General features: G+C 46.6%; 1 protein-coding gene across 6 annotated transcripts in view; it reads left to right on the top strand.

The window, feature by feature from the left end:
- BLNK (B cell linker) overlaps window positions 1-17,583 on the top strand; it is a 1,905,158-nt gene that overhangs the window by 1,389,015 nt on the left and 498,560 nt on the right. For 3 of the 6 annotated variants that reach the window (XM_069611389.1, XM_069611392.1, XM_069611391.1), the window contains 2 exons: window positions 2,816-2,872; window positions 9,133-9,182. In XM_069611389.1, coding sequence (XP_069467490.1) covers window positions 2,816-2,872; window positions 9,133-9,182 — 107 coding nt within the window. The remainder of the gene's footprint in view (window positions 1-2,815; window positions 2,873-9,132; window positions 9,183-17,583) is intronic. The other 3 variants (XM_069611390.1, XM_069611394.1, XM_069611393.1) reach the window with 1 other exon arrangement.

Here is a 17,583-nt window from a genome sequence, read left to right as displayed (position 1 = left end):
CAGGCGGTAAGGGGTTTACGGCGGCGTAAACAGCGCCGACCCTTACCGCCTGATTCCGAGGTCCCTTAGCGCCATGGAGCTTTTAAAACCTGCTTTTAGCAGGTGTTAAAATCCATGGCGCTAAGGGACCTTGATGTTAATTACGCCACCGTAATTTACGGTGGCGTAATTAACGCCTTCCCCACTCCCATTATGCCCTATGGGGCAAAAATGGGAATGGGGAAGGGTAAATGGGGATTGGGGACTTACCGCCCCGCCAACCTCGGAATGGGGCGGTAAGTCCGCCAACCACCATGGCGTAAACGTAGTTTACGCCATGGTGGTAAAGGTACGACCCAGGCGGTAACTTACCGCCTGGGTCGTAATGAGGCCCACTGTTAGCAGGGGGGTATGCCGCGGTCATAATCAATATAGGAGGACACATGCAGATCATGATCATTGCTTAAATCCACACTCCTTTTTTGGAGAAAAGACATACTTGTATTGCACAAAACTCTGCCAATATATAAAAGAAAATGCGTTTGAATACTTACATCACAATCGACATCCACATAAAAGTACGAATCACTATTCCATCGTAATTCAAAAGGGCGAGTTCCATCATTCTGAGTTGCTGCCCTGAAAATAAAGCAAACTTGAAATGGGGTATCAGCCTGGTGCCTTTGGGGTTAAAGGGACCTGTCAGTCGGGTATATTTCCATTCTGCTTCCAGTATCGCTGGTGCTCATCTAAAAGAGCAGGGTGCTCTTTCCAGCCATGAGTGCATACTTTAAGGAAAGGGATTCCTGTCAACAGATTGGGCCTGATTTACACAAATGTTTTCAATGGGACTTTGCCATGTTCACATGTTTTGTAAATCAGGCCCAATGACTATTAAAAACAGTGGGCCGGATGTACAAAGCACTTTCCAATGGGATTGCGCCATTGTAAAACGCTTTTGTAAATCAGGCCCTGTGTATCTTGGCCTAATCCACCAAGGCAGATATTCTGTATTAAATATCCTGAAAGAAGGATGACGTTCATAAGACCTCGCTTTCTTCTGTGATTTAGGGTAAGAGCAAGGCTGCCTTTGGCTTCCGTGACTTCTGTCACCAGCTTTGTAGCCAACGCTCAGCGGGGCAGGGCGCTCCTTAAATGGACCATAACTGCAAGATGGTGTTGGCAACACAAATAGCAATGTTACTCGACAATGTACAGATCCAGGTAGATGGTTTGGACATGGTATTCATGGGTCTATGCCGTGGTGGGCTGCTAGAGGGATTTACTCGTGGGTTTCTCCCCCATGGGGCTCTTGTGTGGCTACCCTGGGTTTCTGCCCCTCTGAACCTCCCTACCAGTCACCCTACCCAGTACCTTCCTCCTCTCCTCCACCCCACCACCCTTAGAAGCACAGAATTTGTTATTAGCTTCCACTATATTTTTGTTCACACTAAACAAGTGTTTTATGTCCGTATTTCTGTTATGTTGAATCCCTATGTTGGGACACATTTGCTTTAACAATTACTTTTTGGACCCATTGTTCCAAATTTTCTTGCTCGGAGAACCGCCTAAATCCTCCTTAGTGGCGTTAGGCCTGCTCGCCGCATTCGTTCACGCTGTGTAAAACATTTGCAGGGTCACTTTTGAGTCCCAGTCCACTGCGCCGGGTGTACCGTGTCTGGTCTTCTTAAATAGACTGTCAGCCACTTGACAAGCAGTGCATTCAGCATGTTAACTCCTGCAACTGCTTCCTCGTTCATGAACAGGGCCCGGTAAACACATACCACCTACTCTTTCTGTGTTAAAAGCCATGCACATCTATGCAGTGGTATCGCTAGGAGGAGGCCTGGGGGGGAGGGTGCCCCCCTCTGAAATCCTGGGCCCCTCCTTGTACCCCCCTCCCCTCCACCTAAGGCGAGCAGTGACCGTGTTCTATGTTCGTGATGTTATTTGTGACATATCACACGGCACCTACTCTCCTTTTGTCTCAAAGCTAGCAGTGATCTTGGTGTGCATCCCGACATCGGTATGAACATGAGCACGAGCCACTTCTCAGGTGTCCTGCCCGGCTTCTGCACAGCAACCTACATAGTGTGCGGAGCAGCTTGCAGCCCCTCCCATCAGAATGTAGTGCACGAGACTGCTAATGGTTGGCCATTAGTCATTGAATGGTTTTGTGCCTGCATTCTGATGGGAGGTCAGGTGCGGTGGGGTGTGGGCAGTTGGTGTGCACAGAAGCTCTCTACAGGATTGCTTGTGACGTCACGCATTACCGTTGATAGGCGGCCCCCCACTTTCGTGTGTGCCCCCCCTTGGCCCCCTCCTAAACTTGAGTCCTCGCGGCGCCACTGCACCCATCCATCCACCCGGGCTGAATGACGAGACACAGCTGTGGCAGTGACTTGCTTTGTGGTTGCCACCTTCTGGGCTGTTGCCAATGGCGAAAGGCCTGGCGTCATTAAACAGGGCAAGCCTAGACTGTCCCGCCAAGCCTCTGCAGCCAAGCATGACAACAGGGGCAGCGACTGAGGCACCGTTTTCCAGGTGTATAAAGTTAAATAGTTCTGTTATTGATGTTCGTAGCAATTTTAAAGAGAGAGAGACGTCACCAGCGAGAACTGGACATGTTGTACTTCAGCGCAAGTTGTAGGTGAACAGATCTAGATGCGCGCTTTATTAACCCTTTCACTGTTATTTAAGATTGCCGGATAAAATTGCATTTGATCGGACATTCATATTTGTTGGCGATTAAGGGTGAGAGTGATTCTGTATAAGTCACAAATGTATTCATTTTCTTTGTGGAGAATGAGAGCTGTTTTCTTCCTTTAATGTCTAGGTTCCAAAATGAAAACGTGGCAATAATTTGCAAAACTGGGAAAGAAACCTGGGATCGGTATGGAAATCAAGTCTCGTGCTGCATGCTTAACGCTTACTTTCTTGCCCGAGCTTGCAGTGTAACACGCACTAACTAACCTTCTAGAAAGGCTGACAGCAGCCAGAGGGACGCCCGGGTCTTTCCACAGTTTCCTCCAGGCGTCTGAGCTCACGAGCATTCTCAGGCTCACGAGCACAGCCTGTGATCCATGCGTGCTCCGCTTGGTGTCCGGTGTACAGTGAGCCAGAACCACCGAGCAGCGGCGCTGTGGAACGCTTACTGGGGAGGGAGCCTCTCCAGGCTGAGGTGTTGCACACAGGACAGCGTGGTGTGTGCTGCACGGACGGACGTGGACTACAGAAAGCATAATGGGGGGAGGAGGGGTGCTGTTCTCAGAATATTAGAGCTCGCTCTGTGCAGGTGTTTTTAAAATACGTTCACATAATTGAACTTTGAGGTCATCACATTTTTACACAAATGCAGTCCTCGGTTTTTGGTCCCAGGTCTCCATGTTCCAGAGAGCCAATAGTGCACACCTGCCTTCATCTTTTCTTTTTTTCTTTTTTGTATTATGCTTTGGCTTATCAAATAAACCTTTCACGGGTACAATGTATACAATATGAAAATCACAGTTGAGAGAAATAAAGGAAAACGTTTTTTGACAACATATCATAAACAGTTAATTAAAGTTAAAACTCCTCAATTTTTCCCAAAATGTCCAGTTAAAAATCAATCAGTGCCAAAGTCAGTGCCACTCAGTTTCCCCAAATCAGCCGGGATCAACATAACTCGCTTAGGACATGTCAGCCAAGGTAACGAACTCTTCGGTCTTCCACAGCAGTACACTGTAAAGCCAGATGTTTTAGAGTTTCTAATTGTCATTGCAAAACCTACAGTGAGTAGCCTGCAAACACTTGCCCCATTTCCCCGTGTGCTCCAAGGTGGGATATTGCCTTCCTCTTACTGGAGAAGGGAGTACGCGATGAGTCGTTAGGACACTGGGCGGCACCCCTCACCATTGACTGTGCTGGCTGGGGCAGATGGGAGTTGTAGTCCAGAACATCTGGAGAGCTAAAGGTGGCAGATCCCTGCTTTAGTGCAAAAATACAAATTCATGTTGAGTTCGATTTTTAAATTACAGTTGCAACTCCAACATGAAAGGGGATATATGGTTTTTATTTAAATATATGGTTTTATAATTTATTGTTTTATCTTCTGCCCGATTTCCAGTGAAAAAAGAAATCCGATCGACTTTAAACATTTTGTAGTAATTTTCCTTCCTGTGGGTGACCTCCATTTTTGGAGCTCCTGTGAAGCCCTGAAACAGGGAGTGCCATTAGAAGAGTAGAGGAAGTGCAGTGTGTGCATCCATTACAACAGCAAAGGGGCAAAGTAAAAGGTTGCATTATCCTTGCCTTATACATAAATATGTAGATACCTACTCATCCTGTCCCGCCAACAGTAGTTGTGCCAGAAGTAGTACTGCTACTATTAGTAGTAGTAGTATTACGACAAGTAAACATATCACTATTTCCATCAGTTTTTGCAGTACAAACAGTATAAATAACTTTGGTTACTGCTACTAATAGTAGTATGTTTAATATGAATAGTATTGGTGCAAGCTCTACTAGTATAGATATTACCAGGAACAGTAGTACTGACAGTTGAGGTAGTAGCAGTCATTGTAGTAGTACCGCCAGTAGTAGTCATAGTAATAGTACAACTAGTAATAGGTTTAGAAACACTAACATTATTACTATTGCAAGTAATAGTAGCAGAAGTAGTATTTACATTACTAGCAACATCCAAAGTGGCACAACGACTTGTAATAGTACTCCTATTAGCACTACTTCTAGTATTAGACATAGTACTACTACCATTTTTTCAGGTTGTTCTGTACTTGTAGAAGAATGTTACCTTGTAGTACTGCTACTTGTACTGGTAGTACTGCTACTAATAGTAAAAGTGCTAATGCTGTCAATGTTACTACTGATAGTTGGGGAAATACTAATACTACCAGTGGTAGTGTGATACGTGTACTGTTGATCATAGCTCTACTACCACAACTGCTGCTATTAATACTGGTAAGAGTGCTGCCATTACTTGTGCTAATGGCTCCACTACTAATACTACTAGTGGCTATAATACTAGTGATACTGGTAGTTAATACTATAGTTTCTAGTAGTAACATTAATATTGCTACCACTACTGGAAGAAGTGCTACTGCTGCTGGTAGTATTGGTAATATTGTTGGTAGAGGTAGGTAGCATTACTACATCTGGTACTTCTGTTAGCATTGGTGGAGTGAGATCAGTAGGTAAGTAAAAGAGAAAGCAACCTTTCTATTTGCCCATTTGCTGCTAGAATGAATCTGCAGATTACCTTTGTTCCCCCGGTGTCATTCCTGTGTAAGGGCGTGAAAGCAGCTCACAAAATTGTGAGAAACCATAGCAAGAAAAATGCTTACAAAAATGTAAAAAATAAGATGGATGGAAAGGGTTTTTTTCTCTGGAAAATAGGCAGACAATAAAAAATCAACAGCTAGGAATAGCATATGTTATTTTTTTTCAAAAACTCTTTGTCCCCTTTAAGCACAGCATGTTTTTGCAACTTTTTTACGTTTGCATTCTAAATTAATAAAAAAGAATACCCACCTCACACCCCTGTAAAATGACTAAATGCCACCATTCCTCAGCTAGTATCACAGCCAGCTACTCTGCAGCTTTCCGTTCCCTCGGTATTCAGCTTGATGTACGTTCATTTAAAGAGAAAGCCATAAAGTAATCAGGCGTAGCCCAAACCCAGTGGGGGCAGTCCAGCCAGAGCTGCTATCTCATGTCCCCTTTGCATGAGCCTGCAAGCAGTCCAAGGCATGCTTCGGCTGCACTGGGCGTCATAAGTGAGGTGTGGCATCGCACTTTATGTACAGCAAGCTCAGGGCCCACACCTAGGCACAGCGCCGGCTCGAGGTGCGCTCAGAGGGCGCGGCCGCAAAAGGGCGCCCTCATGGCAGAGCAAAGAAAGGGTGCATTGCCTCCAGCTCAGTGTCATGGAAACAGCACCACATAAAGAATCACTGTTATTTACATGACACTGAGCTCTAGACAAGGTGCCCTTAAACACACTTTACAAGAACAGCAGGGGCTCAGTTCTGATCCCCCTGATGTTCTGCATTTTGTGGTGGGCCCGGCAGGGGGGTGCATGAATCTCGGACATGGCGCCTGCAGACTTCGGGGGGGGGGCACTGCCTAGGCATAATCATTCCACTTTGGGCATCCTTGCAATCCTGCGGAGTGAAGAAACACTTTATAGAAAAAAGCATCTCATAGCTGAAAACAGGTTGTGGAACGAAGTACGGCCTCCATCAGAAAGTAGGCACTCCTGCATGTACCAACATGCCATACACAGAACATTTTGCAATGAAAAACCTCAGATTGCAGCAAAACACATCTAACCTGTCAGATTAACGTCCTGAATCACAGAGTGTTTTCCAATGGGATTGCGCCATTATAAAATGCTTTCATGACTCAGCCCCTAAATCAGCAATGACAAATTAGCCACATTTTTAATGGCTCTGTAATGCTCAATGCGCGAACATCCGCAGGCGTATCCGCAGGCGTATGGACATGCCTCCTCCTCCATCTCCCATAAATACACTGCAGCTTCATGGGAAGCACAGAAGTGCACACCTGCAGCGTGTGCTCTTATATTGTACTCTTTGAACGTTTGTGTAATTCCAACAATAGAGTTGAATTAGCTTGAGTGTATTGGGTAATGTGCATTGCAGATAGTAACATACGAGCACCCTGAATGGCAAAGAGTCAGGGCTAGAGTAACAGAGCGGTTTTTAACGGGAACATAGCATTGTAAAAGGCTTTGTGAATCAGACTCTGAGTGTGTAGAAAGCCATGGACCATAGTTAGGAAATTATGCATTGTCACAATTGCAGTTTGGCACGGGATTATCACTAAGGCAAAAATGGCCGTACTCTGTGAAAAAAACGGATTCTTTCAATACGTTTTTGAATTGCTCTATTAGCAGTAGGGCAAATATTGCCCGGGTGCAAAAATGCATTGAAACAAAAAATAATTACGATTGTGCTCCCCAGACCGAAGGCCTAAAGCGCAACGCACAAAAGACCGTCACACTAAGGGCCCGATGCATTGAATATTTGCGTGGTTCAAAGAGAATTTACACTGCTGAAAAGTGACTTTGCACAGTTCCATGAAGCAGGGTTTGTGTCAGCAGTGCAAAGTGTATTGTTTCTGTGCAAAGTCCGGGCAAAGTCATTTTGTACTGCAAAAATGACAATGTGCTGATTTTGCCCGGACTTTGCACTGCAAAAATACACTTTACACGGTTCCATGAATCAGGGTTTGTGTCGGCAGTGCAAAGTCACTTTTCAGCAGTGCAAATTCACTTTGAACCAGGCAAATATTCCATGAATCTGGCCCATAGTCTCGCGCACTGTACGTCGTGCTGCAGTCCTGTGGGACACAAGGGATGTGCTGCTGCCTGTAAGAAGATGGGGCGGAGGTGGGATGTGCTGCTGCCTGTAAGAAGATGGGGCGGAGGTGGGATGTGCTGCTGCCTGTAGGAAGATGGGGCGGAGGTGGGATGTGCTGCTGCCTGTAGGAAGATGGGGCGGAGGTGGGATGTGCTGCTGCCTGTAAGAAGATGGGGCGGAGGTGGGATGTGCTGCTGCCTGTAGGAAGATGGGGCGGAGGTGGGATGTGCTGCTGCCTGTAGGAAGATGGGGCGGAGGTGGGATGTGCTGCTGCCTGTAGGAAGATGGGGCGGAGGTGGGATGTGCTGCTGCCTGTAGGAAGATGGGGCGGAGGTGGGGTGTGCTGCTGCCTGTAGGAAGATGGGGCGGAGGTGGGATGTGCTGCTGCCTGTAGGAAGATGGGGCGGAGGTGGGATGTGCTGCTGCCTGTAGGAAGATGGGGCGGAGGTGGGATGTGCTGCTGCCTGTAGGAAGATGGGGCGGAGGTGGGATGTGCTGCTGCCTGTAGGAAGATGCGGCGGAGGTGGGATGTGCTGCTGCCTGTAAGAAGATGGGGCGGAGGTGGGATGTGCTGCTGCCTGTAGGAAGATGGGGCGGAGGTGGGATGTGCTGCTGCCTGTAAGAAGATGGGGCGGAGGTGGGATATGCTGCTGCCTGTAGGAAGATGGGGTGGAGGTGGGATGTGCTGCTGCACATAGGAAGATGGGGCGGAGGTGGGATGTGCTGCTGCCTGTAGGAAGATGGGGTGGAGGTACGCCCAGGGGAGAGTGGTGAGGGAAAGGATGTGCAGGCCCCCAATATAGCAAGGCGGAAAGGGGGAAACCTTGTAGGGGATGGGCAGCTTTTCCAGATAGCCTACCACAATGTCGATCTTTCTACAGCGACATTCAGACCTACCTTCATTTTTGATGGTGTGGCAATTTGTGCCCTTGTGCTAACACTGTGCAAAATTGCACTTGCACCATTGCAAATGTACAGGCCGGAACAAGGTCAAAGCTGTGAACCCAGTCCGGGTTTGGGTTCTGGAATATGCCATGCTTCATGTGCAGGACTTCAGGAGCCTGAACATGCCTCTGATGTCTGATGCCATGCTTCATATGATGCCATGCTTCATGTGCTGGACTTCAGGAGCCTGAACATGCCTCTGATGCCATGCTTCATGTGATGCCATGCTTCATGTGCAGGACTTCAGGAGCCTGAACATGCCTCTGATGCCATGCTTCATGTGATGCCATGCTTCATGTGCAGGACTTCAGGAGCCTGAACATGCCTCTGATGCCATGCTTCATGTGATGCCATGCTTCATGTGCAGGACTTCAGGAGCCTGAACATGCCTCTGATGCCATGCTTCATGTGATGCCATGCTTCATGTGCAGGACTTCAGGAGCCTGAACATGCCTCTGATGCCATGCTTCATGTGATGCCATGCTTCATGTGATGCCATGCTTCATGTGCAGGACTTCAGGAGCCTGAACATGCCTCTGATGCCATGCTTCATGTGATGCCATGCTTCATGTGCAAGACTTCAGGAGCCTGAACATGCCTCTGATGCCATGCTTCATGTGATGCCATGCTTCATGTGCAGGACTTCAGGAGCCTGAACATGCCTCTGATGCTTGCTGAATGTGTGTCACGCCTTTCTGCCCCCAGCGCATCTCTTTGCTCTGTTAAAGATAACCTTCCCTCTGGCTTCTTAACATGCACTCCCTCAGCCCCGGTGCTCGCTGCCTGTCTCTGCTCGAGGAGTAACGCTTTCATTTCATGCTTACAGAATAACAAACAAAGCCCCGCCGAATGTGCCCCGCAGGGATTACGCTGCAGGTAAGCTCTTTGTGTCTTCACAATTCACATGGTTCAGATGGTGTATCAATCTCTCTTGACAATGTACTGCCAATGGTCCTATATCATATGAACCCAATACCCCATTTGCCTCCTTGGCATGTATGTGGCGCTCCATAGGTGCACTGCAGACCGTCCATATAGATGCATGTCTAGTAAGGGTGGTGCGATCTCTCCCTCATGGACTAGTGGCAAATTAGACTCTAGGACAGTGATATTCAAACTTTTTTTATGTCGTGTCCCCCCTTGAGTAAAAATGTTGCAAAGCCCCAGGCTCTAAACACCCCCTACCCCGCACCCCCCCCCCCCCCCCACCCCAGCCCACTTCAGTCGAAACATTGCTGCTGGCCCCTCCAGATTTAAATTTTGTGTATATTGTCTTTTCCAAAACAGTCACTGTACTCTCTTTTGGAAGAGCCCCACGCCCCTCTCTAGACCCCCTTGGGCTCCCCATGGGGGCAGCCCCACAGTTTGAGGACCACTGATCTAGGACAGCATGAGTCACAACCTCCTCCCCATGAGTTTAAAGACGCTGGACTCTCCATCTTACAAACATCAGGCTTAGCTACAGAAGACCTGTACTGAAGTGAAACAAATATTCCCGTGACCCTTCACAGAAGGGCTAGGGGGTCAAGTGTTGGGTGTGAAGCAGTGGCTATGCGTAGAGTTACTTCACACAACTGCTCTGGCATCTAGTTGTTTACACATAGCACTTTATGCCAGATTCCTAATGCTCATAACCGCTATAATACCTATTGGATGTCCATGAAAAAAAAGATTTTTAAAAAACGAATGTAGAAATTACCGCATTTTTTGGGGAAAAAAAACAAAATTCCTACTTGCTTTTCGCACTTTCTTTCACCCTGCATTCCCTCAACTCCACCATCTTAACTAATACCTTTACCCCACCCCACACCTATATTTTAATAAAACAGTACCAACATTTTCAAAATAATCGGCCAAACATATTCGCTTTTTTCTTCCTCCATTTTTTCGGATTCGTTTTTTTCCACAGATACCGCATTTATTACCCAGTTTAATGGTACTTCATTTATTGATCTCCGGACAGATGAAGGCTGCTGCAGTGCCAGGATTCACACACGGGTAGTGCAGCTGAACACAGTTTCCTGGGGCCACCATTGAACGGCTGTAGTGTTTAATATCTCTAGTCTCTTGGCAGACATGAGCAGGGCGCCTACTACCCTGTGAAAAGGTTAAAGAGCCCTACAATACACACTGCGCTGGCCTGTGGGGGACCCAGGTGCCATAGCAATGGCCATCACCTGCAAAGTGACTTAGGACATAGTGCCCTAAAACCAGTGTCACAGGTTCCCCAGGCACTCCTATGACATTCTGACAGTGATCATGTTTAGGAATCGGTCCTTCACAACAATAAAACATGCTAAGAACTGTAGATTAAAAAAAAACAGGACATTTTTAGGCACTGTTAAGATCACCATCGTGGTCTCAAACAATCGTCACAATAATTGGACAAAGTCCACTTATAAACCATGACTTCCTGCCTTTTTGGACTCATAAAGAGAACAACATTTGATCTTAATGTTGAAATATATTTTAAAAAGCATTGACATAGCCAATAGTTTTTGCTTTTACCGCTGTTCTTTGCATTTTGCATTTATAGGCACTAGGGTGCAAGGAGGAGAGTGCAAACCTTCATGGGACGATACGAGAAGGGGGATGCAGGTGTGCAAGTGAATGGGAAGGGGAATAGGGAGGAAGGCAGCACCATCAAGGAGGAGTGAGTGGAAATATGAGCGAGAAAGGGTGAGGGTGGGAGGGTAAGAGAAACACAGGCTCTGATTGAGGATGAGAGAAAAAGTAAGAGCTGTGGGCAAAGGAGAGAGTTGGAGAAGATGGAATGAGGGTACAAGAGGGCATAACATCAAGGGTGCCAGGATGAGAGGGAGAGGAAGGCAACAAGGAGGAAGGGTACGTATGAAGAGAGAGTGACAGCGCGCAGAGAGAAAGTGACAGCCCGCAGACGGGGACAGACCAGAGAGGGAGAGCCTAAGAGAGTGACAGTGCACAGTGAAAGCGTGACAGAGCACAGCGAGAGAGTGAAAGAGACAGTTGAGAGAGGGCGAGTGAGAGCGCAGAGAGCGATTGTGACAGTGTATGAAGAAAGCGAGAAAGAGAGAGAGAAACCGCACCTGGAGAGCGGGAGAGTGACAACACATGGAGAGAGAGGCTGAGGTAAAGTGATAGCACATGAAGAGAGAGTGAGAGTGACAGAGCAAAGGAGAAAGAAAGGAGGAGATGCGGAAAGAGAGAGAGAGAAACAGAGAGAGAGAGAGAGATAGAGTGCGTGAGAGAGATAGAGTGAGAGAAAGAGAGAAAGAGAAGGAGCCAGTGCATGGAGAGCTAGAGGACACTCGCAGCCCCTCTGCTATACATGAATCTCTGGTGTGCACTGAATGACTGGTGAGATTAAATATTTCCCTGTCAAATCAAGTGATATGAGACTGAGGTTGGGCCTATGCAACAATAACACAATCCAAGGCGACGACACTGGGGGCCTCTAACAGAGGAGCCTCGGGGTACGCAATTTGGTCCCTACCATCATTAAATCTGGCCCATTTTTTGGGCGGCTCCTGTAAGTACTCTAAAGTCAGCAGTTCAATCAGAGTGAGATTGAGTATTTGCCCAAGATCACACACTTTGACTAAAGAGTGAAGCAGGTATTTTAACACACTCAGCAATTTAAGCACTCGACCACACACGTTCCAAGCTTGACTTGGTACAGATATTAACGTTTTGGATTTCAAGGCCTACAATAGAGTTTACTTGCAAAATACACTAATTGCAGCAACCTGACAACATATAAATCCTTGAAGAAACACGCTAAGCTAAAAGAATATAATTGGAGATTTATTATTGACCTTTTTAAAGGAAACTATGTCCCAAACTGCAAAATAATGAAAGCTTGAAAAATCATGACGCAGCTGTACTTTCACCACTTTCCGCCACACATTGAAAGATGTTGTCTAATAAACTAAGTTAGTTATGGATATTCCTTGTCACACACTTCCAGCATCTTTTTAAATATGATGTTAAAAATATTAGACCATGGACATGAAGCAAACCATTGTTTTGCATGTCAAGCTAGGAGTCATCTTGGGTCTAAACACATCTTTAAAAGGGGGCTTTATTCTGTTACTCACTTTAATTGATTATGAAATGGGTACAGATTTGCAAGATAACTGTGTCTGTTTCCCGTTATTTCCCTTAGAAATGTCCTATGGCACATAAGAAAGGCTCTGCTGCTGATAACAAAAGAGATGTGTTTGCGAGGTTGTTAAGGTACTTGCTGCAGAGCCACACTGCTTTGTGTCTTTCTCGGCCAGGGACTAGGGAAATGGAAGGTTATGTTATGTTAAAGGTATTTATATAGCGCACCGTCACCAACGGAATTGGTCCTCAGGTGCTCTGGCGGATCTGTAAACAGGAAGGAGGGCGGGTAAGGTTAGTCGGGAGGAGGGGAGTGGGAGAAGTTGTGTGCTGTTGGCAGCTTCAGCTTGGTTTAAACCGAGTGCTGGGCTTTGTTGCAAGTATCAGATCAGGCGAGACCTTGTGTTCTGTGGGTGCTGTTTATGTGTTTTTGCTGTGGTGTGGTAAAGTGCGTGCGGATTGCTGGGAGAGAACTGTATGTGTGACTTTTGTGTGGGTTACGTATGCAGAAAGTCGAGGGTTGGGTTAGTGGGGTCTGTATCCTGATGCCAGGTTTGTTGTCAGGTACTTCTGGTTCCGTTTGGGCTGTATCCCTGTGGGTGGGGTTGTTGCTGGTTCCTTATGGGCCGTCTCACTGTGGTGATGCTGCGCTGATCCTGCTTTATCGTAGTGAGTATTGTATGAGTGCCTACCATGGAGCGATAGGTGTGTTTGAACCTTTTCTTTTGGTGTGAGACTGGGTTGGTAGCATCTATTCTCTTGTTGTCTAATGTGACCCTGGTTGGTTGAGGCTTTAAATGATTCAGGGTCGGAGTGCTGTTGATGAGGCGTCCTAGTGTATCTGTCTAGGTCAGCCTGTGTATTCAGTCATTAGTTTCCTCCTGCCATGACTATCTTTAAGTCGGTTCTTTGGCTTCCGTGGGGTGACTTCCTTGGGGTGTTGTTTAGTTGTAGTTACTGTGTGATGGCGCATTGTGCTTCCCGCTGTATCTTGGTAGACATTGGGCCTCATTACGAGTCCGGCGGTAACCGAGGCGGTAAAACCGCCTGGTCACCGCCGGACTCGTATTACCATTCCGCCTCTGTGATTCCCGGAATTACCGGGGCATTACAACCCCGGTTTCCCGGGAATCACGGAGGAGGAAGGGTGTTTATCCCCATTCCCATTGAGTCCTATTGCACTCAATGGGAATGGGGATCATGGAAACACCGGCAACATCTCGTAATGCTGCCGGTGTTTCCTCGTCCGGCTGCAGGCTGGCAGTGTTAAACCCGCCAGGTCAAACCTGGCGGGAACGTCACCTCCCGCCTGCAGGAGTCGGGATCAGGTGGTCTGGAAACAACGGTGGCGGCGGGTTTACCGCCACCGTTATTTCCGGACCGCCTGATTTGTAATGATGCCCATTGTGTGGCGTGGGTGCTTATTCTGTTTCTCACCCTATGGGTTGGTGCTAATGGTACGGGGTTTCCTGTTACCTTGTTGTCTGCCGTGATTAGGTCTGTTGTAGGTGGTTATAGTTTAGGGTCATGGTCCTATTGATGAGTCATCCAGGTGTTCCGGTCCTTTGTCTTGCTATGTAGTCGTATTTGGTCCTGTTACGGCTGTCTCCCGGTAAATTGTTTGGTATGTTGTGGGATATTTTCCTTAAGGATTTTCCATTGGCTGTTTGGTGTGGATCAGGGCCTGTCTCTTCGTTCATCGATGTTTTAGTTGTGTGTGTGCCCCTGTGGCCGGGCTTTCTAGTTATGACGTGAAGAGCCATGTTTTGAGTAGTTTCCTGAATAGTAGGTGGTTTCTTGTGTTACAGATGTGCTTTGGGAGGTCATTCCAGGTTTTCGGCGCTTGTTGAGAGGAGGAGGATCCTCCACGTTTTCTTTTGTTGTAGGGTTTCGGTTCCGGGCAGATGTCAATGCTTGATCTGAGCGTTCTTGTTGGCTGATGTAGACGCAGTTTGTCTCTCAGGAACTCAGTGCCTTGGTTGTGTATTGCTCTGTGCGTGATGCACATTGTTTTGAACTTTATTTGTTGTTTTATTGGTAGCCAATGTAGTGTTTTCAGCGCTGGGGTGGTGTGTTCTCTTCGAGGTAGTTTCAGAAGCAGTCTGGCTGAAGCATTTTGTATGCGTTGTAGTTTTTCTTAAAGTCGTTCAGGCATGCCTAAGTATAGGCTGTTGGCATAGTCTACTCTGGACATGATGAGGGCGATGATGGTGGTTGTTTTGTTAGCGAACGTTAGGAACAGTAAGATCCTCTTTGCCGCTCGCAGGAGGAAGAAGCATTTCTTGAGAAGAGCGTTTACTTGTGGCTCTAGTGTGAGATTATTGTCCGTCAGAACCCCCAGGTTTTTTACAATCAGCGAGGTTGCTGGGGTTGTCCCGAGTTCCCTTGGCCATGGGATTAAGTGGTTTTCTCCTTCATTTTTTGTGACGATCATTATTTCTGTTTTGCCTGGGTTGATTTTGAGGCAGTTGGAGTTCATCCAGTTTAATACATTGCAGAGGCAGTTTTCTAGTGTTGAGTTTATTTCCAGGGTGTGTTGTATTTTGGAGATTATTTGTGTATCGTCGGCGTAGTTGTAGCAGGTGAGGCCGTGGCTTTTGATGATTCTGATAAGTAGATATTGGTAGATGTAGAATAGTAGGGGGGATCCTTGTGGTGCTCTGCAGGTGGAATCTCTCGGGGTGGATTTGAAGGGTTTCATCCATACGGTTTCCGTTCTGTTTGTTAGGAAAGATTTGAACCGTAGTAGGGCGGTGACTGTTATTCCAAGACCTTCCAATCTTGTTATGAGGGTGTCGTGGTTAACTGTGTCGAATGCTGCTGATAGGTCTATGAGTATCAGGGCAGTGCTGTTGTTCGAGTCTGCGTTCATTTTCAGGTCGCCCCATATTGAGAGGAGAGCTGCTTCTGTTCCTCTCATTGATCTGAAGCCAACTTTTGCCTGGTCCAGTAGGCTATGCTCTTCTATGAATTCTTGGGTCTTTTTGTATATGTATGTTTGAAGCAGCTTGGCTGTGTATGGGATGTTGGAGATGGGTCTGTAGTTGGAAAGGTCCTCTATGGTTCCAGTTAAGTTGGTATCCTTAAGTAGTGGCCTGATCAATGCAGTTTTGAAGGCTTGTGGCACTTTCCCAATTGCAATTAAAAGGTTGAGGACGTTCCTGTGATATTCCATGGGCGCTCCTTGTTTAAGAATTTTTTTGTATATGTCTGGCAGGCAGGGGTCTTCGGGAGACACTGAGTGATTGCTTTCATTCACCAGTTTGACAAATGTCTCCCCTGTTATTTCTGGAAAGCTTTGTAGTTTGTTCGGGTGTGCTTCCTGAGTGTAGGTGGGTATCGTGGTCAGATCGGGAGGTCTGCTTTGTATGGTTTGTTGGATGCTGGTGATTTTGTTTTTGAAGCGGTCTGCAAGGTAATTGTATAGTTTTGTGATGGAGTTGGTGTGTTGTTACATCCTGGGGGATTTTTAATTTCATTTATGATTTTGAAGAGCTCTTTTTGGGTGTTCGGTGCTTCAAAGATTCGGTTGACGTAGTGTTTCCTCTTCGCTTTTTGTATTTCTTTTTTGTATGCGTGGTTGTGTTGTAGGACTTTCAGCTAGTTTGCAGCGTTGTTTTGTTTTCTCCAATCAAGTTCTAGTCTTCGGTTTTTCCTTTTCATGGTGCTATGTAGTGGGGTGAACCATTTTGCCATTGCTCGTTTATGAGAAGGAGTGAAAGGCTTTTCTTTGGCGATGTTGTCTATAGTAGTTATAATCCAGGAATACAGCAGGGCTACTTTTTTGCCCAGGTCATCTTCTTCCATAAAAATTAGGTGTGGTTTGCTGAGCTCCAGGAGTTCAATTAGGTTAGAGTTTTTGATGGTTCTACAATTTCTATTCATGGTGTTCGGTGTTTTGTCTAGTTGACTGTTTATTGGAGTGTTCATTTTGATTACGAAGGGGATGATGAGGTGGTCGCTGTAGAGTATTTGAATTGGGGGTGCTGTGGTAAGGAGTTGTTTGTTCGCGAAGATTGCGTTTAGTGTATGCCCTGCCGAGTGGGTTGCTCCTTTGACTAGGTTTTGCTGATTGATTGCTGCTAATTGGCTGGTTAGCGATTTTTGTATGGTCGTGGTTTCTTGTTCGAACCAGATGTTGGAATCTCCAAGGACGACCAGGTGATTGTGTTTGATTGCTAGGACGGTGATTGCTTCTGTGAAGGCATCTACGAAGGTTGCATAGTAGGTTGGTGGTCTGTATATCAGTATGAATTTCAGGTTTGTTTTGGGGCTTACTGCTAGACGTACGATTAGGGATTCACATTTATCGATGGTTAGTGGGTCTTCCAGTTTGATATCCAGGTGTTCCTTGTGGATGATTGCCAGACCACTCCCCCACCCCCCTTTCTGTTTTTCTGTTTGCTTGGACGCATTTGAAGTGTTCAGGCAGGCAGTTGTTGAGAGTGATCTTGTAGTTGCCCTCTAGCCATGTTTCGGTTACAAAAAGGATGTCGATCCCTCAGTCGCAGAGCAGATCGTTATTTCGGTGGCATGTTTGGCCATTGACCTTGCATTGATTAGGTTACAGTGGATCTTTTGGTGTGGTTTTGCTTGTTAGTCCTTCCTTATTTTGGTTTGCGGTTGTTAGATTGCTGTGCATCTTTATTGGCATTGATCAGGGAAGGATGAGTATCAGCGAAGGCTGCATCTTCATTGAAGCAGTCTGCTAGATTGAAAGCTTGGCTGTTCAATAGCGGTGCTTCTCTATTCATGCCGGTTAGGTGAAGATCAGCATAGGCTTCTTCTTCATTGAATTGGTCATTTAGGTAGATGTTTGGGTTGTTGCTTGTTAGGGCTTCGTCGTTGTTTTATCCGGTGTGCCGTGAGTGTTGATGGTGTCCGTCTGTTCTTGTGATGTATAGGGTGATGGGGTCAGAGTCTGCCCATTCTCGTATTTGGTGCGCCCGTCTTTTTCCTGGTTGTCTCAGACTGTTCTTTGTGTGTCGTGCTGTCTTTGTGTCATTGGGGTATCCAGGTTCAGGGGCTGTTGCGAGGTAAGGTGTGAGATATAAGGATTGCTCCCTTTGGAAGTTTGTTCTGGTCGTTTTGGACTTTGGCAGTGTGTTTCCTTCATTTGTGGTTGTTGCTTTGGGCGTGGGTTGGATTTGCCAAGCAGAGAGTAGTACACTTTCCTCTGGACCACATCCTCTCT

The sequence above is a fragment of the Ambystoma mexicanum genome, chromosome 8 (assembly GCF_040938575.1).
Source record: "Ambystoma mexicanum isolate Mex_15411 chromosome 8, UKY_AmexF1_1, whole genome shotgun sequence".
NCBI lineage: Eukaryota > Metazoa > Chordata > Amphibia > Caudata > Ambystomatidae > Ambystoma > Ambystoma mexicanum.
This window is presented reverse-complemented; position numbering and strand designations above follow the sequence as displayed.